Genomic DNA, 22,427 nt, shown 5'->3' on the forward strand with positions numbered 1-22,427 from the left:
AAAATTGGATACAAAGTTCATGAGCTGGCATTGGTGGGACTGGAAATGTATCACTCTATCCCAAATATCGATAAGACAAATAATAAATTTTATTGTGAAACCGACGGTGAAGAAAGCGTTATAACAGTTTTCACCGGATTTTATGAGTTAGAGAGGATCAATAAGTTTATTAAAATACGTTCGAAGACTTTATTGATATAAAAGCAAACACAATACTTTGAAATGTGTAAAAAGTAGAAAAAATATACCTAACAGGTTGCACACTCTGTTATAGGCTTTGATGGTAGAGTGTTGGAAGGTGTTGTGGAACATGAAGGTACAAACTAGTAAATATAATGTCTGTTAATGTAATACTTATTCACTGTACTGTTATCAATAGAAGATATCTCAATGGGGATTTACAAAATATCTTATATGCATTTCCCCTAACTTTCCCCCTTATAGATATAAAATTGCAGAGAATCCTAGTTAATCAATTTATCTAACCGTAGACCAACCTTCAATTTATAATATAGGAATTTAGTTAATAGACCAGAATGGAAATATTTTAAAGACCAGAGGTAAAGAAATAACAGCACAATTGCACTTAAAGTTAAACAAAAAATAACTAAATAATTTACAAAAATTGAGAACTTATGATGGAACGGAACTATTCAAATTGATGAATCAACTCAAAAGTTGAAATACATGATTATGAGCCTCTAATTGGAACTGATTTAAATCGTGAGCACAAGGAAATCAAGATTATTATTCAGAGTCAAGATTAGTTTCTACTACCATCAGAATGTTGTCTTTACATCGAATAGGCTTTAACGAAAGAGTATGGTAGCAATTATAACTTTGCAGATGATAAAATATCAATTATCAATAATGGTCTGATGTTTTTATTTGATCGAGTATCTTATAAGTTATAGAATAGGGAATGAGGATATTAAAAGCTATAGCTATCGTGGAATTGCCACAACTATGAAAGGAACGACAATATCAACGAAGCTCCATAGGAAATATGATGTTATTCCGGAGTATTGATAGAAAAATAAAAAATCAAATGATAGATTTGATTAATGTAGCGATTATTTAGGAGCCGCTGTTGGTCAATTTAATGCCACAATTCCCCTAAAACATATTTTTGGATTCTGTGAAAATTGTAAGTGATTTATGGAGTCAAGCATGACTTAACTCTAAGAAGAGGTGATGATGCAAATGCTCTATTCAAGACTAGTGATAAATATCCAAGCAACCAATACAAAGTTGTAGATGGGAAAATTACTATTAAAATATAAATTTGGAAAATAACCTCGTGTAAACTCTGCGACGATTAAAAGATTACATTACATTATCACATAAAAGACAAAATTCCAATATCATTTGCATACATGAATCGTCAATTAAAATGAGTCCTAATTAAAAGTTCTTAGAGTGAACTCTTACACCAAGCTCGAGAAGTCCAACACCTCGATATTACTAGCACATCAAACTGGTAGAGATAATTCACAACTTTCAAAGGATGGATCACAATGGTTTGTATAATGCATATATCCAGCTGAATTCCGAAAGGTATCCTGAGCAAAACCTACAAATTGAATTTGATAGTAACAATTATGCAGTAGTTTATATAATGGTAATAGAGGATGCATCTCGGACAAATTGTGCGTAGAATACAGAGATTTTATGTTTTTACATACGACTTTTGTAAATCATATCAGCTGACAAAATGAACGTCTTAAGGACATTCTTATTAATATGAATATTAAAGCTGAATAATAACATTCCTGAAAATACACATGCGTCTGCTCTGATTCTTTCAGACGGAATAATTCAATTACAAGTGATAGTGAAAAATTAATATGAATTAAAAATTTTAAGAATTCTCTCTGATTTATATCTTATTAAAATGATGTATTGCGTAAAGTTAAAAACAGACTGATACTGGGGATGCAGCAGTATGTTGTAACGAAAATAACAAAATATTGAAGATAGGAAGTTGTTCGATTTGTAAGAAAACTATAAAACTTCTTTTGTATTTGCTGAAGAAGCGAAGGAAGGAAGTTTCATCTTTTCAATTCCTGCTATCCTATAACCTGCTGGGTCTCAGGCTAGAGGGGTTTCTGCCATAGCTACTGCGGTTAATAAGAAGAAAGCTGATGATAAACTTTTATTAGAGGAGAAACGAAACGACATAATGAAGCAATGGAAGCTATAAAATGGATCTGAATTAAGATCGATTACAGGAAAAAAATACTCAGTACTCACTGCAGTGAGTAACAGAGAGCGCATTTTCTCATCGACGAAAACGTGAAGTCACGGACGGACAGACAGACAGACAGACGGACATGAGCACATTGGCGCCTTTTTTCCATTAAAGAGAAAATGCGCTAAAAACTCCCCGAAAAAAAAAAATTCTGCGGGAAGGTCTGTACTTGAATCAACCAAGAAAATAATACCTATCAAGCCATTGACACAATACGATTTAAAAAATTATTTGAGAATATTAAAAGTCCCCAGAGTCAGAGATATTTTCATGAGAGATGCACTCCTGGGATACTTTTGAAAAAGGAGCGAGGAATTTCGAGTGAGGATGTAGAAGAGGGAACTGGAACGCATTGGACTTGTTGGTATAACAGAAATTATACCTGTTATTACTTTGATAGTTATTGTTTTACATGTTCTAGTGAGATCAAAACGTACATGAATATATGTAACATTTTTTGTTCCGTCTATTGAATGTAAAAATAAGTGATGTAATTTGTGGACATATATGTTTAGAAATATTAAAATGACTGGAGTATGAGAGATTTGATTTCGTCCTATTAGAATGAGTTTTAAATTGCTTTGTCTTTTGTTCTTTATAAAATGTCAATGTTTAATATCTACGCAGATAATTTGAATTTTACATCAACTTGCAAAGGTGGCGAGGAAGAAATAAAATGTCCAAATGAAGTATTTACTTCAGAGTCTGTGAAAATATAAATTGAAGCTTTTCGAATTCGATATTCCACTCTCAATTCATTTATTACAGCCATGAGAGCATTTTTACAAGGCGAGTTTTCTAATACTGATTCAGGTTCAAAATCAATAGTCAAAATTCACTTCACAAAATCAATCAAAATCACTTGAAGATAATTACACCATTTTAGAATTAAAGTTCGATTCTTCTGAAGAAAATCACTTAAACATTTTGATGAGAAACTAATGAAACAATTTGTTGAGGGAATTATTAGTTTACAGTAAGCGCTCGATGATGAAGTAAAAAATACAGAAAGGGATACCGAAGAAGAACTAATGGAACAAATTGATAAGAAAGTAAATAGTTTACAGTTAGCTCTCGACGATAAAGCCAAAAATACAGAAATGAATATTGAAGGAAAATTTATAAAACAATTTGTTGAAAAAAAAAAATAGTTTGCAGTCAGCTTTCGATGACAAAGTCAAGAATTCGGGATTAGATATTGAAAAAAAGTTGAATTTAATTATTAAAGCTGATGATCGAATAGAGTCTAGTTGTCATTTGAAGATTTAGTAAATTTAGCTTAAAATTTCAGAATTGCTAATTACCCTTGACGAAAAGGTATCGTTATTAGAGAGGGTAATTAGGTTGAATTAAAGGCATTATTGATGATGTTGCCCTTCTACAAGTGACAATTCCTACCGAGATGGAAGCTACACCTTCCCATGCCGAAACATCGGTGAAGTTTTTTATACTTTATGTGTTTGTCCTCATATCAGGGTACATCTGTCTTAACATTATTAGTGGTTAAATCTTCCTTGTGTAACATTAATATAAATGATTGGCTTTCACTGTTCTTTACCCCAGAAGAAAGCTCTTCACGTCTCACAGTGGATCAAATCAATTGAAACCACGTTACCTTGTTGAATTCAATGTCCAGAGCAAGATAAAGGATTCAATAACTGAAAGGAACTGATTAAAACAGTTTATTATTTGTATACATCTCGATCGAACAGGTAACAGTTCACTCGGGAGGCCAAACCAGTGTTTTCTTGCACTCCATAAGCTTGAGAGGCCTATATGAAGTTTGCATAACGGTACTGTAGAAATTCGTTCGTCAATTAAGTAATTAGACATCAGTTTCCGTTTCTTCAGCAATTAAATTTTGAAACGCCTCTCAGGAGTGGGGGCTTTAGCGGGATAATGGAGCAAGATCCGGGAACATAGTTGAAGGAAAAATGATGAACAGACCATAGTGAATGTCAGCACTTTGACAATCGCTTAACAAATTAATCTTCATCTCTTCAGGTTACCTCGTAAATATTTCCTGGTGCGATGCGTTGCATTTTTTCATCCGTTCTTGTGCCAAAATCTCTTCGATTTTTTTCAGCTTTCAAGTTCAACCGCCTTACAGGAATCTATCCAAATTCTATCTAATGCCGTGCATTGAACGAAAATGTTCCGAGAAATTGGCATCCAGTAAACAGAACGAGGCAATCAGAGCAGTAGTATATCAATCAGAGCAGAAAATGGATATAAATTCCTCGAGGCGAAAAATCACATTTGATCCTCAGTTTATGGATACATATACCTTTGTGAATGCTTTTAAATAATTGATAATGATATTTACCGTCAGTAGATGAACGGTAATGCCACCTACAAGAATCAGATTCTGACACGAACGCGCAACAGACTCCTTCATAAACAGGAACACGATTTGCCATCGAACAGGAGGCACCTGCCGATGCCTCAAAAGTTGTTCGTCAAAGAGGCCAGCTCCAGGGAGGAGAGAGGCTCTCGGCCTCGGCTGTACAGTCCCAGGCACTGACGATGAACCCTGTAAAGGACAGCTTTAATTAATCCCATTATTTGATAAGATATGGGTTCTAATTTTCAAAAGCATGGTCATCTGCATGACGATTAGCATAGTTGACTGTTGAGTATTCTTTTATGGCCGAGCATGATCGAATCTACAGGATTTAATGCGAAAATTAATTCCTAACTTTTAAATTTGCTATAGTCGCATAGGTGATATTGAGAATAAATAATTCACACAAATTCAATGCACAAAATGTTTGTGCATTGAATGTATGTGAGGTATTTTTCAGTGGTTGACCCGAGTCTCCATGCTTTTCCGCCTGAGTCTCTCCTGCCATTTCTTGCGAAAATTTTCTCTCTCTAAAGGGGTAGCATCCTTCTTAACAAAGACTGAATTAAACTCTGGGAATTCACTTAGTTTTCTTGCAGCCTTAAGCACATGTCCGACCTGGGCTGTATCCTGCACAGTTACAAGCAGCGATCTACAGGTGGTAGCGTCTTTTGATCGCAGCCTCTTGCATGCCGTTGCATGGCAGAGAACTTACATTACATCACGATAGTAGATACCGTACAGTGACCGTACAGTTCGACAGAAACGTGGACACTGGCACGGTGCGAGACGCCAGGCCAGCTAACGTCCGGTCTTCATCTTAATATGAACAAAACTCGCATATAATACATCCTTTATTACCACAACGCTGAAAAAAATTGATCTGTATAATCGAAGACTTGCAAATATCTCTTGTACAATTGAGGATAAGGATACCGCATGCAAGAGTTAACGACGAGTGTCGACGAGCTAGTCGCTAAGTCTCGGATGTTCATGTTAAGGATTCAGCAACGATCAAGAAAAAACTTTATACTGTTAGAGAAGGTGTCACGGTACATATCACCACTCATATCAGGGTATCATGCATGTCCTCGAAAAAGAATTGCCTGCAGTAAAACCAACAGTATAAAGTCTTGAAGGAAAAGTAACTCGAAAAATGACGGATTTATAAAATCTTTACATAAGTAACTCAAGAAATTATATTATTGAAGTAAAAACAGGATTGAAAAATCTTGGTACAAAAGTAACTCAGGAAATGACTGAAGTAAAATTAAAATTGCATAAACAAATGAATAATTTTAAATCCCTTGACGAAAAAGTATCGTTATTAGAGGGTAATTAGGTTGAATTAAAGGCATTATTGATGATGTTGCCCTTTCACAAATGACAATTCCTATAGCGATTTAAGCTACACCTTCCCACGCCGAAACATCGGTGAAGTTCTTCATACTTCATGTGTCTGTCCTAGATATCTGTCTTATAAATATTAGTGTTTAAATCTTCCTTATGTATAACAATAATATAAATGATTGGCTTCCACTGTTCATTACCCCAGAAGAATGCTTTTCACTTCTCCCAGTGGATCAAAGCATTTGAAACCACGTTACTATTTTGAATTCACTGTTCAGAGCAAGATAATGGAATCAATAACTTAAATGAAATTATTAAAATATTTTATTATTTTATACATCTTGTTCAAACAGGTAACAGTTCACTCGGAAGGTCAAACCAGTGTTTATGGATGTTCTTGCACTCCATGAGCTTGAGGCCTATATGAAGTTTGCTTAACGGTTCTGTAGAAATTCGTTCGTCAATTAGGTTATTTGACATAAGTTTCCGTTTCTTCAGCAATTAAATTTTGAAACGCCTCTCAGGAGTGGAGGGCTTTAACGGGGTAATGGAGCAAGATCCGGGAACATAGTTGAAGGAAAAATGATGAACTGACCATAGTGAATGTCAGCATTTTGACAATCGCTAGCCAAATTTCAGATCGATTGGACAGGTAGAAGTGTGTCAAATATCGATTATAAGATTTGTAGCAGACAGACAGACAGACAGACAGACGGACAGACAAACAAACAAGAAGTGAAGTTAAAGAGAAGTGTTGTAATAGCTCGATGGTCTCGGGGTATAATGGATATCAGGTTGATTTTCAGGAATGCATCGGTCGTTTTTTTTAATCATCTCGTCGTCGGTCACGGCGCAAAAACCAGTAGCAGTGTCAGTCAGTCGGATGAGTGGAGCGTCGAGTTTTTTGAAGGTTGTCTGGAATATTTTGGGCTGGTCCGTTGGTCTTCTTCTTATTTAATTCTTATCAATTTTTTTCAGTTAGATGCGGTAAGTCTTGAGTTTTGAGCGTTTGGAAAAGTTTGATGGTGTGTTGGACGAGGATGAAGATGAGGGCGGGTGATGCGACGAGTGAGATGGGAGTCTAGGTCGTGATGATGATGGGGGGGGTTACTTCCTCTAGCCCTCTGAGACAAGCCCGTGAGTGCGAGGCAGAGGTACCCCCTGGAGGAGGGGGCATGATGGTATGGGGAGGGGAGGAGCAAAAACACAGGTATATGATGGGGGTGCAGTCGTATGTACAAAAGAATAGTAGAAACAGACGCAAAAGAAGTAGAGTCACTAGTTCCTAGTGACACGCACACATGGTGAGAAGACTGCTAGGTCCAAGTGGGACACAAAAGAGCACGAGAACTGAGCACAGTCACAACCACCAATAATGACCACGGGGGGTTGGTTGCCAGACTCAAGACGTTCAAGTAGAATTTAGGATAAACTGAGATAAAGTTTGATGCTAACTTGAAGACAAATTGTGGATAATAGCGCAGTTCTCCGTCGCAGTTGAGCGGTGCGCTGTGGCTGCTGAAGTGCACTTCAGTGGTGCGGAACGCCTGCGCTGAATTGCTGTGCAACTGCGGGGTTGAAGGGGTAGAGATGACGGAAAAAAGGGCTTAAATGCTTTCACATTTCACATATTTGGGTTAAAGAACGAGTAAACCGCTAGATATAATGTATTTAAAAATACGTTGTTTTTTGTTTCGCGCACTCATTTGTGACGATATGTATTATGAATATCATAATCGCAAATTTAATCCAGTTATAAATTTTAAGCTATTCATTCTATGGGGTTAGACGCTCAATTAAAATAGATTATACCCTCTGCTTACATGATCTTTTTTTAGTGCAACTTGCAAATATCTTTTGAACGTTGCTAGGCGCGACGCTTTCCAGGCGACGATCAAGTCCAGGTTTCCATCACCGAGATGACACAGCGGCGACACGCCGTGCTTAGAGTATCGGCACTGCTGACTGGCCAGCGTCATCGTAGCGTTGTATATCTTTCCGTTCAGCTGTAGGGGCAGAACAACGAGAAATAAATTTTTCACACGTCAAGTAAAAAGACAGACTACAGCGAAATAAATTATTCATATGACCCGTAATATGGTAGCGTTAAGAAAATAAGTTACTTTTACGTTAAGTAGCAAGATTTACTGGTCGCAAGATTTACTGGCCAAAGAAAAATGAGTGAAGTGATCATTCAAGTTGTCAATATGATAACCAAATTGCCTTGTTTTTGTGCCTTCTGGCCTGCTACAGTGTGATAGGTTCGGGATAAAGCCGATTTCGGCTCATATCAAGCAGTCGGGTCAACACCTGACGGCGGTTTAGAAACCCGGGCCAAAAAAGTAATAACTACCAAGCCGAAGGCTTGCGATGCCATGGGTGTAAGTTTCTATATGATGCGTGAAGGCTTTACGAACGGAAATAAAATGCGATCACTCCCCTATAAACCCCTTCACCACAAGATCTGTGACTCCTTCCCTAAACTATCCCCACGCCGCTGTTTGCTCCCTGCCATCCTCAGTTTACCATGCATGAATTTAGTCATTTGCAACTCAGAACAGAGGCTCTAGCCGGAGGAAGACAAGCAATTGACTTAAATAAACTTTAGTTCACATGATCATAATACTAAACTGATAGTAAGTAAAGTGGTGGACTTCTCACCTCTCGCCACGTGCCCTCCGAGTCAGCAGAGGGCTGAGGGCTGCTGCAGGTGGCGCAGTCGGCGCGGCACACCTCGCCCTCGTAGGGACCGCGCACATCTGCTCTGGCCAGGTATCTGATCTGACACTCATACGACCTGCAAGACAGACCTACTCAGAGTTCGTAAGTTAGTTGATAAAAACTAAGTTTTATCAACTATAATTTCTAACAAACAGGAACGATTTTCCTTGAATTACAATTATTATGCATTTTATTAATGTATTCATACTATATAGTTGCAACAAGAATGTGTTTATTCAGCTTAGTATGCGCCATGGTGACTGCACGCATACCTATGGTCTTGTCAAGTTCATCAATTGAAATTATTGCGATGATAAGTATTCAAGCCTCATCTTGAATTAAGGGGTCAAATCTAGCGTTCAGGTCAATGGCTTTCTCAACTACCGCTGGCATCGCGTCCAAGAAGTTGTCACTTCAATTAATTGGGTTTGCGAACAATCAACGCGAAATGCATTTATAATTATGGCCGCAGATAACCCTTGTTTCAACTAGTTAGTGAAGAACTAAAATAGCTCTTCTATTCCTGAAACAAACTGGCCAAGAACCATGAAGACTTCGCACTCTCATTGTTCTGGTGCGACTTCTTAAGAAACACTTTAAATTGCATTGAATATGTCATCCCTAATCGTGACAGAAGTGTGCCTGTTACTTAGGGGACGAATTGCTACTCTACGATTGGGTCTCATAAATTACTGAATCTCAATCGCATTGAATTTTAATAAAATACAGCACTTGTCATAATTAAGCCACCAAAATGCTTACCTGTTCCTGACAAACTCCCTAATTCCTGCCAGGACTTCGCGCACAGGCCCAATGTGGCGCAGCTTGACGCTCGTCTCCTGAACGCTGCCGAGGTAGCCCGCGTGCACGCCGCTAGGGCTTACGTGCACCATGCTCCCTTGCGCGTGCATCACTGCCGCGTCCACGAACCGCCGGTTGCCTGCCAATGTAATAACGAATTACTTACGCTGTGAAAAAAGCGCACACTGTGGCAGCGTGACGTAACAAGGCTCAGTGCACAGATCCGTGAATGTCATTATGAAATAAGCTCATTTGGTGGCATCATGGCTCAACAAGGCTCAGCGCATTGACGTGTGAATTAAGTTGTAAATAAGCGTATAGACTAAGGATTTGATTGATATAGGCTGAATTGTGGCATTGCTTCCAAAATGAACAACTAATATAAACACTAATAGGAAGGCACAACCGCACAAGAGTGCAAATGGAAGAGAATAATTAGCTGCGGGATAAATCGATAAGCGCACAGAATAAGAGTATCAGGACACAAGCAGAGAGTACAATAAAAAAGTGATAATTAAGTGCATGACTGACCCATGATGATTTGCAGGACGTGGGTGACGATGTCTTCAGTGCCGTTGCACGACGTGACGAAGCTGTTCGTGGAACCCCCTGGACCAAACATGGCAGTCGTCCCTCATTAATTTCCGCTTAATTATGAACATTTATCGTACGCTGTTGCAATGATCAAATTAGATAAATCAATGTTCAGAGTGAAATTTATTGATCTACTTATATGGCGGCATTTTAAGTGTAAGGATTAGCAGGCTTTAAACTTATATTGCTAATTCTAAATTATTTTCTAATTCTGAGATATGTTGAGCCGTATGCATTTGCAATTAGTAGATAGTAGTAGTTGCAATTTTATACGTTTGCATGCGCTAGATGTTCTTGCTCTGACCAGCCAAAATGCCCAGGGTTATGCCGGGCCTGACGAGCCTCACGCCAGGGTCGTCGTAGAAGAGACCGCATTCTCGGGCCGCCCCCTTCAGGAGGCCGGCTGTCGCTTCGGACACGATACCGTCCCCACCGACCACGACTACGCCATCTACGTCGCCCCTCCGCGTGGCGTCCTCTGCCAGCTCCTCGGCGTGTCCGCAATGTGTCGTCTGCAACAGAGGAGCTTAGTGTCGTCTGCAACAGAGGAGCTTAGTGTCGTCTGCAACAGAGGAGCTTAGTGNTGGTCAGATACTGACGGTTGGTCAGTTACTGGCAGCTGGTAAGTTACTGGCAGCTGGTAAGTTACTGACGGCTGGTCAGATACTGGCAGCTGGTCAGTTACTGGAACTGGTCAGTTACTGGCAACTGGTCAGTTACTGACGGCTGGTCAGATACTGACGGCTGGTCAGATACTGACGGTTGGTCAGTTACTGGCAGCTGGTAAGTTACTGGCAGCTGGTAAGTTACTGACGGCTGGTCAGATACTGGCAGCTGGTCAGTTACTGGAACTGGTCAGTTACTGGCAACTGGTCAGTTACTGACGGCTGGTCAGATACTGACGGCTGGTCAGATACTGACGGTTGGTCAGTTACTGGCAGCTGGTAAGTTACTGGCAGCTGGTAAGTTACTGACGGCTGGTCAGATACTGGCAGCTGGTCAGTTACTGGAACTGGTCAGGTACTGGCAACTGGTCAGTTACTGACGGCTGGTCAGATACTGACGGTTGGTCAGTTACTGGCAGCTGGTAAGTTACTGGCAGCTGGTAAGTTACTGACGGCTGGTAAGTTACTGACGGCTGGTCAGTTACTGGAGCTGGTCTCTCGTGACTATTTAAGAAAGCGTAGATATTTTACTTTGTGTTCGCCAAGCGCTTCACTTTCACTGATCGTGCCAAGCAACTGTGAAGCGTCTACGGCACATTCAGAGTATAAACTTGTGATGATTAGCAATGGCAAAAGAAAATGCATCAACTATTTAGTCTCGTCATTACAGTCAGGTCTTACTTAATATTATTATTTAAATTCCGTCACCGATGTAAAGAATATTCCGGACTGTAATTTGGTTTTAACTTTTCAACTCGCGCTCATCAACGGTACAAGCAGCTCGGACCCGTAGTATAGTTTGACAGGCTACCTGCGTGGTGACGTTTGTTGTGATGTTCTGTCATACATGGCCTAAAGTAGGAACAACCCACAATATTTAGGAATATTTGTAAGTGCTTCTGTCCCTTTTTATATATTTTCATATTAATTACCACAACTGTAATATTATGGTTATGCATCTGAAGCCATTAGCTGCTACATCAGTTTTCCGGCAGCTAAATATTTTCATCTAATGGAGGAAGTACGTTGCCCAAATCCTGAAATTTCAGAAACCCACAACTTACGTCGATTAGCAAGAACTGCAAGTCTCGTCTCACTGATTACTAGTAATTGTTCTAATTCTGTATTTTCATAATTATTTTATGTATTTCACGATTATTAATATCCACAAATAGCATCTACCTTCTACAAATGGTATAAAATTTTCCATATCTTAACTCAGGATACGAAAATGGCGGAGTGTGATTAATTATTTACTGTGTTAATTGTCAGGCCGATTATTGCCTCTTTGGCCAATTTGTCTTGAATTCATTAGCTGATCGTAGTTTGTAAGTAGATTGTGTTTTGGATTGTACTTCCGCGATTGGTAAAATTGACAAGAGGCCTGTCCATTAATGATACGTAGACTGAGGCTCGACTTCAAAACGAGTTTTCGAGAACCCGAAGCGGTCCTTGGAGTCCCCAAAATAATTTACATCCCATCTCCAATTATCGTCCAAACATCAAACATGTCCTGCTGAACCCCCTGATAAAAACAGCGTTACAGTAAATGGAATGTCCTCTGCGCGACCTCTGCTTTTTTAAAGTCCTATTAAATATAAACATTTTCGTGGTCGCAGACCCGTCAGGTACGCGGATTAATATTAGTATGCAGTTAAAATGTCTACGAAATTTTTGTGTTGCTGAAATAATAATGAACCTTGATACCTTGAGAATGAAGTCGCGTGCCCAGAATAGAGACGAAATAATTTTGCGGCCAGAACAATTATAGTTATCTTTTTACAGGCTCTCCGGCCGCTGCAGTTAAGTTTTTTAGTTGCCTTCTCCTATATTTGGCATGTTTTCTATCAATGGCAGGACGTCGCAGCTAATAACTATGTTCAAAAATTGTTCAAGCTTGCTTAGGACATTTACACATCTCGCGTGTGAGTTAACCAAGATGTAGATTATAGCTCTCTGATGTAAAAAAATACGTCATACTGAAATCCCAATTGAATTCTTGGACTCGTCAAGTCACGCGATCTGACTCACTTGCCACGAGTTTCCAGATGGCCTCGTGCCACGAGCAGACGGTGTCGTGCGAGTCATGATGAAGAACGAGGACTCGTGGCCGCCACTTGGTCACCATCGTCTCGTTCGTCTCCCCGACGACACACGACGAACATGACGAAGGCAAAACGCGCTCGCAAATCTCCAGAGATAATCCCGGTCTATTGGAATGCCGACATTGCTTAGGCTGCGGCCAAAACTCCACATTATTTCTTTCTTCCACGGCATTGCAAGGAGAGTGGTTAGATGTATTATTTAGCTGAGACATTTGAGGTGCGTTAGAATGCTGCGGGAGGTCAAGGTTCCCGCTTGCGCCAGGGTTTTCTTCTTCAAGAACTACGGTTTGCAGAGTTTGATCAGAAGCAGCATGTGTTAGGCCAGTAGATTCTGTGTTAGATGAAGTAGATTGTTTCTGTGGAGTAGAAATGAGGTCGTTCTTGGCACCTCTAGTGGGGCAACATCGCATCAACCCTCTCGGACAGCTCCAGCAGCTCACGATCTCACAGGCAGGCACTCGATACACGACTGCCGAAAAATGTATCACATTTTTGTGTAAATATAAAAACAAATATTACTATTGCACATCGTCGACACCAAAATAATACTTTCTGAGAGGAAGATAAGATAATAAGTATCATAATACATCAAAGTTTACCATGTTGTTTGAAATAAATTTAGTTATTGTCTATTCTCTTTAAAATGCAGTGCTCGCTGAAAACTACTAATTTCTATAATCATTTCTAAGTCATTATAAAATGCACTATGATTTTCATGCAAAAGCTCACCTTTCTCGGAGTCGTTCAGATACCAAGCCAAACCAGTTTTTTCTAAGCTGACCCAGCAGTTCCTTCCGTTCACCAAGAAAGCGTCCTTCATCTTCGTGTTCTTCACTTCTGAACTCTAAATTATCATAGATTTATATATAGTAAATAACCAGCAAATGTCAATTCGCATTGCTCTGGATTTATAATCCTCGGACATCAGAATCCCTACTACGACTCCTGCTAAAAATATCATGGATAAAGTAATGTTTCTAATAAAAAGGCCCATTAAAAGTCGCATTTAACATAAAGTTCATGATCATGTTCAACTCCCGCTATGAATATTGAAGTAAATCGTAACTTGTGATTTTTCACCAAAAATAAATGTACTGAATCAAAACCAGAAAATTCATACTCCAACCCCTTCTCCTGTTTTGTGATGCCACGTGACTGTGATTACGTCTCTAGAAATTATATATCAAGTCCAGATAATATCCCGACACCTTATGTATCCTAGATTTTGCCCTTTGCAGATTTGTAAGCCGCGATGGCTTAAGTGCCTTTGCCTCATGGCTTAAGTAATATTACGAACACGTAATAAATGCGAACGGTCGCGTACACAGGAACATTATCGGAATTTTCGGGTATTCATTACCACTATAGCGAACTCAAAGCTCAAAATTTCGAATTCAAACGATGTACCTAATGCTAATTACATATAACTATTGTGTCAGTTTGTCCAACCAGATTTTATTGTGCCTTGTATTTTATTTAATTTATCGATAGGTCAACATAGGCTATTTTTCCATAACCCTATAGCATGCATGCACATGGTGTGATCATGAGTTCATGTCTGTCAAAACCTTGGCGGTCAATAGTCATGCAAGTTTTTATACAGACTTGGTCAGAGTGCTGAAGGCCAGAACAGTAATTTCAATGAGACCGCGACGCAAATTATGAACATTCTTCCAATTGTTTTTTGCTGCAATAGTCTCCTCGCATCACTGAATGCTCGACATGAAACAGACTCGGAGGATTGAAACACTTTGGAAACCGGTTTTTCTGCGACCTTCAGCGCTCGTACATGTGCGTGGCGCGAAAACTTCTTAGATCACTCTTGGTACAATAGTGAACCACCTCAACTGGTAGTGAACCACCTCATCTGGTAGTGAACCACCTCATCTGGTAGTGAACCACCTCAACTAGTAGTGAACCACATCAGCTGCATAGTAGTGAACCACCTCAACTGGTAGTGAACCACCTCAGCTGCATAGTAGTGAACCACCTCAACTGGTAGTGAACCACCTTAACTGGTAGTGAACCACCTCAGCTGGTAGTGAACCACCGCAGCTGAAAGAAGACCGGCTTCAGTTATCTGGTCATGATTCTGCTGTGAAAATCAAACTGTTCTGAGTTTCTTGCCATCGCAACTCTTATTCGAGTCCTGAATTTTCAAGATCATGAAGCAAGTAAAGTAATAGATAAGATCCTAACTATTTTTTGCAGGCTCAGTAATGAACGGACCGTCGACATTATTTGTAACAAAAACTAATCCTGTCATGTCCAAGTATCCAATTTTTTCATTTTGTGCTTGAACACATGAGACGATGGCAGTAGAAATTGAAGTGCAGCGAATTCCAAGAGACTCTAATTAAATTCAAATGTTGAACATTCCAGAAATTGGGTGCGCAGTATTGCAGCATGCGTTACAGAGTGACCAAAGTTGTGGTTGCAGTGGAGGGATATTAGTGCAATGGAGGGATATTGGTGCAGTCGAGGGATATTGGTGCAGTGGAGGGATATTGGTGCAGTGGGTGGATATTAGTGCAGTGGAGGGATATTGGTGCAGTGGAGGGATATTGGTGCAGTGAATTGGTGCAGTGGGGGATATTGGTGCAGTGGAGGGATATTGGTGCAGTGGATGGATATTGGTGCAGTGGAGGGATATTAGTGCAGTGGGTGGATATTAGTGCAGTGGGTGGATATTAGTGCGGTGGATGGATATTAGGGCGGTGGGTGGATATTAGTGCAGTGGATGGACATTAGTGCAGTGGGTGGATATTAGTGCAGTGGATGGACATTAGTGCAGTGGGTGGATATTAGTGCAGTGGGTGGATATTAGTGCAGTGGGTGGATATTAGTGCAGTGGGTGGATATTAGTGCAGTGGGTAGGTGTTTGTCTCCTGAAGAGAGGGTGGGGTGACATAAAATTTCATTTGGCATAAACGACATCTGGATCTTTGCGCCTGCCGCTGCCCAACAGGCCATTGAGCACTTAAATGATGTTCAAAGTAATAGCATACATTCTGTTGAGCTGGCCTCACTGGTTCGGTGGAGTGGTCATAACGCGCGTGTTATGTGAAATATTCAAGATTTTACTCAAAAGACAAATAATTTAATACAAGTATGAACGATGCCTCATTGCTGTGAAACTCAGGTATGAAAACCATGTCAGGAAACAGCGATGAGTGTGCCATTTTTGCTGTTGAACTTGATGTTGTTAAACAATCCCATCTTGTGTTAAACAATTTCGTCTCTTTTTCCAAATGTACAGACGACACATTTTATAAAATAGCCATTATTGATTAATGCAGTTCAGCCAAAAATTGGAAAAACATGCCTTCCTGGAGAGTATAGTTCTCAGGGGGAAACGGCTGCTTGGAAGATTCTTTGCGTCTCTATACTCGTTAAAATTCACAGTTGAAGTATAGCTCGCTGGCTAATGCCAGAAACTAACACAACTCTAATTGTGTTTCAGTGCAAAGGAGCCACGCGATGCTGCCTGATGGGTGACGCAGTAGGTACTGCGCGCTGCAGTGTAGGCAGGCAGTTTCTTCCCAGGAAAATTTTCCTTGAGCTTGTGAACCTCAAGGTGAATTTTTTGTACATACTGGTCGTTGGCTATATTTTTTCATTGCTGCTGCAATACAAGCTTTGTCACTAGTACTCCTGCCAATCGCCATCTTGGCTGCAAATTGAATATATGTATTCAACCTGATAGAGTCCATTAGATGCGCTGATAGACGTTTTGGATTTCAGTGAGTCGTAGCACGGTCATTCGTTGACACATTTTTCATCTTGCCTTCACCATATTGTCACCTATCACTAAAGAATGGTCATAATATAATCTTGAACTATAATAACTCAGATAAGTTATCAGGATTCGGACGCAACTGTAATAACTTTTTTTTTAGAAATTTAGCAGAGGTGTTCGGTAATATTCAGCTCCGTCGTCGCTATTCATAATTATCTAGTAATTTACTCGTTGCTCATTATAAAAGTCTGTATTGTACTCAACAATGGAGAATAAATTGACTTTTTACCTCGATCAATAAGGTTGAGTTTTCTCTGTTTGAATGTATTGTTTAAAAATGAAACTAACACCAGAATAATACTAGCAATTGTTGATTAAGGTATTTGACAAAAATCTCAATGCTATAAGGCAAAATTATCAATTCGCTTGAGAATAATTTGACTGCATGGTTGAAGCGTGAGTTCAATGAGCCTATATAATCATGATAATCAATCTTCCGTTCTTCTGTTCAATTGTGTGACTAACGTAACCTAATTCTCTATAGATTGGTCTTAAGCAAGTTCTCGTAAATATGGTTTATGGTGGAACATGAAGATTATTCTTCAAATTCTTTCAGATACTTACTTCTTCGGCTGTGCGATGTTGATAGTAAGGTAGATCAACGGCCGGAGTGTTCAATATTGAATTGAATGCTAAATATTTTATGTTGCAATCTAAGGGTACGCACACAGTGAAAGCAGGTTGCCAGCGTGCTGGTTACCTGCTCAGGCTGGCGCCTGAAACCATAGAATACAGAAGCCTATTCGTACAGGTTTTCACTGTGAACACTTACATTATTATCCTATGTTCATTCTTGTGGCAGGTCGGAGCAGCTAGGTTGCCCGCGCGGGCTAACCTGCTTTCACTGTGTGCGCACCTAACACGGGCAATCCACAGCGCGCAGAGCACGCGCGCCGTCAACCGGTTGCCGACGTTCTGCAATGCTGTGGCGAATGTATAAAGTGTATTTATTGAATACATTTTGAACATTAACATTTTGAGCCTGGAGCAAATGAATGGGTTTCAAGGTTATGCCTGTGAATAAGAGATTTCAATTGTCTCTAACGATTGGCAAGCAATGACGTACCCACAATTGTAGCAAGTTATTAATGTCGCTCGTTTGCTTCAATCGTAAATTAAATAAAAATTTAAAAGCAAAGAAAGTTCCACGAAAATTTATCGTATATTTATAAAAAATATTTCGGAATCCAGTTCCATCGTCTGTTCGAAAATTTTAGAACACAGATACAAAATAATATGCGTTTAAAAATTAATTTTTAAAGATGACAAATCTAAAGAATTCAGTGTCTGCGATGTTACAAATGTAGAATGAATTTCTAATTTTATTATCAACTATTAAAAAAAGTAATTTTTAATTTTTGTTTCAAAATAAAAAAAATTATCAAAATGATTTATTGTGTCAATTGAATCATGCATTGTCTCCAACTTTATGCAAGTGTGTCAAATTTCAGATCGCTTTTACAGGTAGGAGTGTGTTAAATAGCGATTATAAGACATGTAGCAGACAAAATTATTTTTTCAAAATTTTTTAACATTATGAATAAAAATTTTTACATTTTCAAAATTATTTATTTTGTCAATTGATTCATGCATTTTCTCCAACTTTACACAAGTGTGCCAAATTTCAGATAGATTGGACAGGTAGAAGTGTGTTGAATATCGATTATAAGATTTTTAGAAGATAAATTTTTTTCACTTTTTTTTAATTAAAAATTTTAATTTTTAAAATTATGTATTCTGTCAATTGATTCATGCATTGTCTCCGATTTTACGCAAGTGTGCAAAATTTTAGATCGATTGGAGATTTGTAGCAGACAGACAAACAAACAAGAAGTGAAGTTAAAGAGAAGTTTTGTAATAAAAAGTAGTTGAATAACTAATACTAAATTCTACTGTACTAACTGTTTATTGTATCTGTGTTCTAGAATTTTCGAACAGACGATGGAGCTAGACTCCGAAATGTTTTCTATTAAGATATGACAAGTTTTGGTGGAATTTTCTTGGCTTTTAAATTTCTGGCAAGTTCTTGTCTCGCAGCTAATTTCGCAGGGCGTGTTAAAAACCGATATCTTATATGGCACAACGGCGTCACTGTGATCCCACAAGGTATTGAAAGCCATGTGCTGTGGGCAACCTTGGGTCATGGGCAACTGAACAAAAGAACAAAAAATGTAGCTCAGTACTCACTGCAATGAGTGACAGAGAGCGCATTTTCTCGTCGACGAAAACGTGAAGTCAAAGACGGACAGACAGACGGACGGACAGATGGACATGGCGAGCACAATAGTGCATTTTTTCCATAAATGAGATAATGCGCTAAAAAGCATGAAGTGAACAACATAAAAACCTGCACCACCAAGCCCCCACGCGCCCTAGCGCAATCTTTGTGGCCACTGCACTGGTAGTAACCACAACTGCCGACTTAAAAATTATGGAAAAATATAAGTAAATTCACCATATATTTATCGAAAACATTTCGTTGAAGATATGATGAATTTGCATGTTATAAATAAAGAATTTACTCGTTATTTCTAAGCTTTTGAACTCTCGGTGATCTTGCATTTTAAGCAGACTAGTAATTAATCTATTAACAAATATTCAGGAGCCATTTGAGCTCGTATCATCAATTACATGCCGTGTCCGATAGGAACCACCAAATTGAGGACTTTCTTTCTATTCCCTTGAACTGTTCAAATCGTGATGGTTCTTTTTGATGGATAACTGAAAATGCTTGCTGCCTGCAAGTGGAATGCATACCCTAAACTAACAGGGGATCAAATCGACTTCAATGGAGCCGTGCGAGAACTAAGCTGTCACTCAGCCGTTTCATAGAGGCTTTTACACTTTCCCAAAACTCACGTGATTAACATTAAAAAAATTATTTTCAATGCAGGAGTTTCATCAAAGAGAGGCAGTACAACATTGCGCTGACATTCGCTGTAGTTATGCAATGATTGTGAGTTTTTTATCTATTGCAGATGATACAGAGTTTATAATTATTCATGAAACGCTGTGTTGGAATTTTTTAGTTAAAAACATCTACCATGATTTTATACGACCAATTGTGATTGTATTTGACAGAATGCAAATATAATTTTTATAGGACACACTTAAACTGTGATTTTTACGACATACGGCTATTGCGATTCTATTTATGACACACTGCTTGAACTCTGGCTTTATGCACCGTGGATGGTTTTGCTATTATAATTATGTAATTTATTTTTTTTTTCTGAATTTATTCATATAGAGCAAAATTTTTTAATGCTCGAACCACTCTCGCTGAAGAGTGGTTCTTTTCTCGACGCATTCTCACCCGAAGATACCGCCAGCATGGTCAGTCACCGATTTGGTCCTCGTCGAGAACCAAATTATCGCATACCAAAATAAAAGTAGATTATATCAACTAGTTTGTGTGTAACTTCGTAAATTTTAGCAAAAAATTCGATTAGATCCATCACGTCAATTGAGATCTCAACTGATACTCTCAGTTGGAAACACTGGTTTTTTAATATTAATGCACGCAACAGTTCCTGTATTACTTCCATTATCGTACGCATCCTCAGGATTGGACCACCTCTCGCAGTATCATTTGCCTTTCTGGCATTTTTGGGCCTGTGATCGTTGAATTTAACACGGTCATAGTGGACAACAAGATAGGAGACACATATGCACGATTTGTGCATTGTAATTACTTAGACATAGAATCGAAAAGAAGTATTGGTTTAATTTGATCTTTGCTATAGGTGCACTTGTAGTGCAGGCGTTCTTTAAAACCATTCGATAACACCAAGCGTTGATATTTTTTCGTGTAAACTGGTTCGTAATGCCTGGCCGTAATGCCTGGTCATGCTCGCGCTGGTCCCAACTAACTGGCTTACGAATTTTTCTTCTGATGTTAATTAAGGCTGGTTTTCTCAAAATTTACGGGCCAATGGCAATTTGGTCGACTTTTTTTAAGCATTCGAAAGCCAAATTGTCGCTATACTTCTTGCTTGTAAGTATGGTTTGCGAACATTTTAGATATTGTGTTTCACAATTTTGTCTCATTTTGTGCTGGTTCGGGCAATGCCTGACCATTTGACAGGCTTTGAATTCTTGGAACAACTCAGTGGGTGTTCTGAGTAACGTATATCATCTTCATTTATCATCCGGGAATCATTCTAATACGAGTACTACCAGCCTCTCAGTCATCTCGTCAGTTTGACACTTAACAAACCGGTGTCTAAATTGAATCTCTCACTTTGGGCCTAAGCATCAGACCTTCCAAACACGAGTTTCTCAGTGCTACTGTCAGTGCTCTTATAAACCTCCCAGCGTCTTGTGGTGTGCGAATTAATGAGCAGACCTTGAACCTTTGTTAACAACATTAATAAATATTTTGATCAAGTGCTCATTTACAATATAAATTTTGATGACCAGCTTCCTAAAAACCGGTAGGAACTTCAGTACTTCGTAAGGTTGTTACTGAAGTCTCTGGCATAGTATCTGGATTCTTTAGCTACTAATGTCGTGACAAGGATTTGTCTTGACCAAAAAAGTGACGCCGCTGCTTCCATTTTGTGTAAATTGTTCTAGTTCCTTCCCTGATATATCATTAAAGAGTATTTCAGTATCCCTCGGCGCACTAGCTGATTCCGGGAGGTATTTTCAACTTCCTATGGTACTGTTTATTATGAATTTATCAGGTTCGCATATGCAACAATTTATTGCCCATGCATTCGCAACCTTCACAATTCTTTCTATACTACAGTGCTGCCAGACGTGACCTTGCTTGGTGTTGCCAGACTCAACCGTTCGTGGTGTTGGCAAAAAATATTATTGGTCTAACCTTATACAGACAAAAAAGTAGAATTTTGTTGTCAAACCACTTGAAGGAAATTCCCAAATACTGTCTGATTCAGCGTCGCATTAAACTGAACAATGCGTGGCACGAAGGCCATCATGTGGCAGAGCAGTAATTCTGCGTGATAAGCCATCAAATGGGAAAACAGTAGTTCCAAGTGCTATGTCGTCAAGTGGCAAGGCATTAGTTCTAAGTGCTAAGCCATCAAGTGGCAAGGCATTAGTTCTAAGTGATAAGCCATCAAGTGGCAAGGCATTAGTTCTAAGTGCTAAGCCAGCAAGTGGCAAGGCACTTGTTGTGCGGGCTAAGCAATCAAGTGACAAGGCAGTAGTTGTGCGTGCTAAGCAATCAAGTGGCGAGGCAGTAGTTGTGCGTGCTAAGCAATCAAGTGGCAAGGCAGTAGTTGTGCGTGCTAAGCTACCAAGTGGCAAGGCAGTAGTTGTGCGTGCTAAGCAATGTTGTTGTTGTTTCTTGCGCCGACGTCACGCTCGCGTGGGTGGAGGCTCTGGTGATGGTCGGAGGGGGGCATCGGAAGAGGGGGAAGATGGGCGAAAGCAGGGAGGGTGGTCAGGAACGCCGCTGCCTACACGGGGCTCTCCCACAATGATGAGACGCTGAGGGACGTGGGGAAGGAGGGGCAGACGAAGAGCTGCTGCACGGATTGGATGGGATCCTCGCACTCCGGGCAAGCGGAGCTAGGGGATCGTCCGACCCTGTGGGTGTAGGACGCAAGGGAGCTGCAGAATCCCGATCGGAGCTGGGATAGCGCTGAGCGATAAGGGCGAGGGAGCGAGGCCTCTTCTGATGCAATCGGTGGTGGTGGGGTTGTGAGGACACCGTTGTTAACAGCAGTCGCCGCAACATGGGAGGCTATCTCCCTGCGGAGGGAGCGTTTTGCCTCTCCATAGGCACCGTCGGGCATAATGCCGTCAGCCAGGAAAGGCGCTACAA

General features: G+C 39.7%; 2 protein-coding genes across 2 annotated transcripts; both read right to left on the reverse strand.

Moving 5' to 3' along the window:
• Positions 1–3,918: 3,918 nt before the first annotated feature.
• Positions 3,919–12,565, reverse strand: LOC108668574 (ceramide kinase). Its single transcript, XM_018155816.2, has 8 exons — positions 12,547–12,565; positions 10,366–10,587; positions 9,999–10,076; positions 9,429–9,606; positions 8,607–8,742; positions 7,769–7,951; positions 7,401–7,513; positions 3,919–4,784 (listed from the first exon to the last, which is right to left on the reverse strand). Exons 1-8 carry the CDS (start codon positions 12,563–12,565, stop codon positions 4,697–4,699), a joined length of 1,017 nt encoding a protein of 338 aa, XP_018011305.2. The 3' UTR covers positions 3,919–4,696.
• A 169-nt stretch (positions 12,566–12,734) lies between these two features.
• On the reverse strand, positions 12,735–14,204 carry LOC108668575. Its single transcript, XM_018155817.2, has 2 exons — positions 13,561–14,204; positions 12,735–13,300 (listed from the first exon to the last, which is right to left on the reverse strand). The coding sequence occupies exons 1-2, from the start codon at positions 13,649–13,651 to the stop codon at positions 12,735–12,737; spliced, it is 657 nt and encodes a 218-aa protein (XP_018011306.1). The 5' UTR covers positions 13,652–14,204.
• Between the last annotated feature and the right edge of the window lie 8,223 nt (positions 14,205–22,427).

The sequence above is a fragment of the Hyalella azteca genome, unplaced genomic scaffold (assembly GCF_000764305.2).
Source record: "Hyalella azteca isolate HAZT.00-mixed unplaced genomic scaffold, Hazt_2.0.2 contig15291, whole genome shotgun sequence".
In the NCBI taxonomy this organism is placed as follows: Eukaryota; Metazoa; Arthropoda; class Malacostraca; order Amphipoda; family Hyalellidae; genus Hyalella; species Hyalella azteca.